This window comes from Raphanus sativus, chromosome 2 (genome assembly GCF_000801105.2).
Source record: "Raphanus sativus cultivar WK10039 chromosome 2, ASM80110v3, whole genome shotgun sequence".
Taxonomy (NCBI): Eukaryota; Viridiplantae; Streptophyta; class Magnoliopsida; order Brassicales; family Brassicaceae; genus Raphanus; species Raphanus sativus.
The window spans coordinates 19,127,414-19,132,041 of NC_079512.1; the positions used below are offsets into that span (position 1 = coordinate 19,127,414).

Sequence of the window (4,628 nt, forward strand, 5' to 3'; positions counted from 1 at the left end):
GGCTTTATATAGAAAATAATGAGAAGTACAAGTTTCATTTTTCAACATACAATGAAACCTCCCATGATACACTAATGGAGTCTTTTTTTTTTGTCAATTACTATGTGAATTCATTTTACATTTTGACAAAAAAATAAAGAATATAATTATTATTATTTGACTCGTTCAAACAAAATAATATACTTTAAATGGATTTCTTTTTTATATTTTATTAATATAAAAGATCACATATATTTGGTTTATAAAATTAAATTAATGAACATAAAGTTCAACTAACAAATCAAAACTCAAATCCAAATATCTAATGTGTATATTTGTAACTTTATACCAGTTTTTCAAATCACACACATTAGACCTCTATTTCTCATTCACACTAACTCTATCTTAGCATATGAATACATTGCTAAAAAAATAGTTCCAACAAAGACAAGGTCATGTTGGAAGCTTACTTGGTTAATTAAACAGATCTTCAATGTTGTGTCTTGCAATGGGGTTGACCGAGTTAAGCGTCACCAAAACGCTGAGCAAATAGAGGAAGCGGTTCAATTCAGCAGGTTTTTTAACAGCACATCTCAGTTCGAATGCTATTGTCTCTTTTCTGCGGTGGAGGAGAGGAGCGGGTGGCTGATCTTGGGTTGGCACACCACTCGGCCTCTCATTACCACTTTGGGCTTGAAAGCTCTCTACCACCAATACAGATGGTGTCCCCAGTTCAACTGAGTAGACTCGGTCCACTTTTGTCGAATTGGTACACACTCAAAGAAGACAAAAGGTGTTTGTAATGACTTTGCTGAGTCTACTTGTTGGATCAGTTGTCACGTTGGGTATATGACACATATGCCAACCGAACCGTTACACCCATTGCGGCTTGGCTTTGTCACCTGTAGTGACATAGGAACCAAAGAAAAAACATGAATAGAATAATAAAAGCATATATGTAATCAGTGGAAACTAAAGTAAGTCACTTTTCTTTGTTAATTTAAGGTTCTTCCAGCCTAGTCGTCACCACCACTAACACGGCTTAATATTTTAAAGTATTTTCCAAGAAGAAGATGATCGATAATTGCAAAGGTCAACTCCAAACTAAAACGTGATGAATCGCAAAATCATCTAAAGCAGACTCACTAATCACCATCGATGTCGATAACAGCAACATCTCTTGTCTTCCTTCTCGCTGCTTTATCTTACCTCCTCTTCTCTTCTCCACCAAAACCACACTTCCATACTCTTTTCCTCTCAGCCTCCTTCTCCGACAACGCTTCCATCGCCTTAAACCTCCGTACCCTCACCCGCCGCCCCCATGTAGCCGGTTCAGAGGCCAACGCTGAAGCCGCAGCCTTTGTTCGCTCTGCCTTCGCCTCCTCCTCCCTCAAAACACACCTCGTCTCTTACCAAGTATCTCTAACCTACCCACTTCACCGCTCCCTCGTACTAACACCAAACGAATCTTCAAAAAACCAGATCACTTTCGCTTTAGAACAAGAACACGTCGTCGGAGACAACAACAACCCTTACGCAAAAGAAGTGACGCCTACGTTCCACGGATACGCTAAGTCAGGCAACGTCTCGGGTCCCGCGGTTTACGCGAACTACGGACGAGTCCAAGACTTCGCTGCTCTGAACGTCTCCGGAGCCGTCGTGGTCGCGAGGTACGGAGAGATTTACAGAGGAGACATAGTGAGGAACGCGTACAGTGCGGGAGCTGTTGGCGTTGTGATATACACAGACAAGAGAGACTACGGCGGCGGCGGAGGAGACGAGTGTTTTCCGGTGAGTAAGTGGATGCCGCCGAGTGGTGTTCAAGTGGGTTCTGTTTATAACGGGTTAGGTGATCCGACGACTCCTGGGTGGGCGAGCGTTGATGGGTGTGAGAGATTATCTGAGGAGGCTGTGGAGTTGAGCGGCGACTCTCCGCTAATACCTTCGCTTCCTATCTCGGCGGCTGATGCGGAGGTGATCTTGAAGAGTATCGTCGGTGATGTTGCTCATGGTGATGTTTATCCTGTGGGGCCTGGACCTGGGATCTTGAACCTGAGTTACATTGTGAGTTTATGGGTTTGTGGCATGGTGTTTGTGTTTCTTTTACTTAGACTTGAACATTGGATTTGGTTACAGGGGAAAACTGTTATAGCTCAGATTGAAAATGTTATTGGAGTGATTGAAGGCGAAGAAGAGCCTGATAGGTACGTACCATTCTCACAATATGAGTGAAGCTTTATGGTTGGGTTTGTAGATATATATATTACTGACTTTGTGTTTGGATGAGTTTGGTTTAGATATGTGATTCTTGGAAACCATCGAGACGCTTGGAGTTTTGGAGCTGTTGATCCCAACAGTGGGACTGCTGTACTTTTGGAGGTGCGTTCTGTTTTTTGTATGCTGAAAGATTTTTTAAAAAATGGTTAAATTGCAATGAGAGAGAGATGTTGAAACTAGTGTAGATTGCGCAAAGGCTAGATAAGCTGCACAGAAGAGGATGGAAGCCTAGACGGACGATTATTCTGTGTAACTGGGATGCTGAGGAGTATGCTCTGGTCTCTGCTCTCTAACTCACTTTGTATATTTCTACATTTTTAACGTTTGAGATCAGCAGAAAAATTTAATGTATGTATTTTCTGTAGATTGGTTCAACGGAATGGGTAGAAGAAAACAGAGAGATGTTAGCTTCAAGAGCAGTGGCTTACTTGAATATAGATTGTGCTGTATCTGGTCCAGGGTTTCGTGCTTCTGCGACTCCACAACTCGATGAACTGATCAAACAAGCGGCTCGAGGTGGTACTTTAAAGGCAGTTTTAACAAGCATATGGGCAAAGTGTTATCTGTCTTTATTACAAGGACACATATTCAAGCTTTTGGTTTTAACTATCTACAGGTCCAGGATCCAGATAATTCAACACAAACCATCTATGATTCGTGGGTAGGATCAAGCAACTCTGGAGTGGTAAGTGAATGACACTTGGCTAGATTATGAAACCATTCTTGTCTTGTGTTAAAACTGATTTGTATGCTTGGTATGTGAAGATTGGAAGATTAGGGGACCTGACATCAGATTACGCAGCATTTGTGCAACATGTTGGTGTTCCAGCAGCTGACATGCGTTTCGGAGGAGGTAATCTCTGAATCAGCCCCTCACAATTAATACTAGATGAGCCAACTTCCCAACTTCATGTTTTGTTGTTGTATAAACATATTTTTAAAAACTATATAACCATTAATAACAGGCTATCCAGTCTATCACTCTATGTATGATGACTTCACTTGGATGGAAAAATTTGGAGACCCAATGTTTCAGCGACATGTGGCCATGGCTAGTGTTCTAGGTTTAGTCGCTCTTAGGTTAGCAGATGAGGAAGTCTTACCATTCAACTATGTCTCTTATGCTTCAGAACTGATGGTAACTTCTTTTGAAAACATATGTTCAAAGCAGTTAGTGAGCAAATATATTGCTGGACTCAATGGTATTTGTCTACATGCATAAACAGAAAAGTGCAGAAGATTTGGAGAAGGAGAAGCTAGACCATAGCATAGATGTTTCTCCGTTAATCAAATCGATCCAAGATCTATGTACAGCTGCTCAAGGGATACATATAGAGAAAGAGGTATGACTACATTTGACAAACTCAAACAAGTGAAATTGGTTTACTTAGAGTAGCTTCACTGGACTGTGCAGGGAGTCAAGGGAGCTTTGAAAGTGAGAAAGCTCAACGACAGGTTGATGATGGCGGAGCGAGCTTTAACAGACAGAGACGGACTTTCTGGAAGACCATGGTACAAGCATTTGGTATATGGACCAGCTAAGTATGATGATTACGGGTCAAAATCATTTCCTGGGATTGATGATGCAATAGATAATGCAAAGAGGCTAAAGACGGAAGTTTCTTGGGGACTTGTTCAACACGAGATATGGAGAGTCTCTAGAGCTGTGAGACATGCGTCACTTGTCTTAAAGGGTGTATTGAGATGATATCAACTATCAAAAATGCTGTTGTTGCAATTAGGCATGGATATTGGGGTGTCCAATATCGGTTTCGGTTCCAAGTGTTTGGGTTTGGGTTTTTTGGAAAGCATAAATTTAGTTTCATTCGGATATTATAAAAATTTGGTTCGATGACTGTTTGGATTTTTCGTGTTTGGTTTGGATATAGTAATACATTGGAAATCCAGTTGAACCCGTTTTAATTTCACTGGTTCAATTTCGGGTTTTAGTTATCCAAATACTTATTTGTGAGTTGAAATACATATTTAAGTGCACAAATTAAACAATTTGCATAAGCTTGGTGTAATGATTAAGAAATACTAGTTAAAAAGAGAGAAACATAAACAAGTTAAATTAATAATCTAACAACTTTATAAATGTAGGAAATATCATTTAAACATAAAAAAAACTTGTGAAACTTTTGAAAAAAAAAACCATTTTTTTGAACACATTGAAAAAATAATAATTATAAGCAAACTTTAAATGCAATTGTCAACTTAAAATTCTCAATATTTGACTAATTATCAAAAAGTATACATCAAACTAAATACTGGAGTTGATTTTTATGTTACACATACTTATTAGAGTACTTATTCAGGATTGAGTTTGTGGTTGGAATAAGATTTTTTGGATTTTTGAAAAAAAGGGTTTC

At 39.4% G+C, this 4,628-nt stretch overlaps 1 protein-coding gene across 1 annotated transcript; it reads left to right on the forward strand.

Annotated features, from left to right (window-relative positions):
• The first annotated feature begins 239 nt into the window (after nt 1-239).
• LOC108838242 (probable glutamate carboxypeptidase LAMP1) lies at nt 240-4,111 on the forward strand. Its single transcript, XM_057002436.1, has 10 exons — nt 240-2,043; nt 2,116-2,183; nt 2,277-2,358; nt 2,442-2,534; nt 2,622-2,772; nt 2,871-2,941; nt 3,022-3,109; nt 3,222-3,394; nt 3,483-3,599; nt 3,671-4,111. Exons 1-10 carry the CDS (start codon nt 1,138-1,140, stop codon nt 3,962-3,964), a joined length of 2,043 nt encoding a protein of 680 aa, XP_056858416.1. The 5' UTR covers nt 240-1,137; the 3' UTR covers nt 3,965-4,111.
• The last annotated feature ends 517 nt before the right edge of the window (nt 4,112-4,628 follow it).

Coding starts and splice junctions, on each gene's coding strand:
- LOC108838242 (XM_057002436.1), top strand. CDS start 1,138: ATGTCGATAACAGCAACATCTCTTGTCTTCCTTCTCGCTGCTTTATCT. Junction 2,359..2,441: donor GGACTGCTGTACTTTTGGAG/GTGCGTTCTGTT, acceptor AAACTAGTGTAG/ATTGCGCAAAGGCTAGATAA. Junction 2,535..2,621: donor ATGCTGAGGAGTATGCTCTG/GTCTCTGCTCTC, acceptor TATTTTCTGTAG/ATTGGTTCAACGGAATGGGT.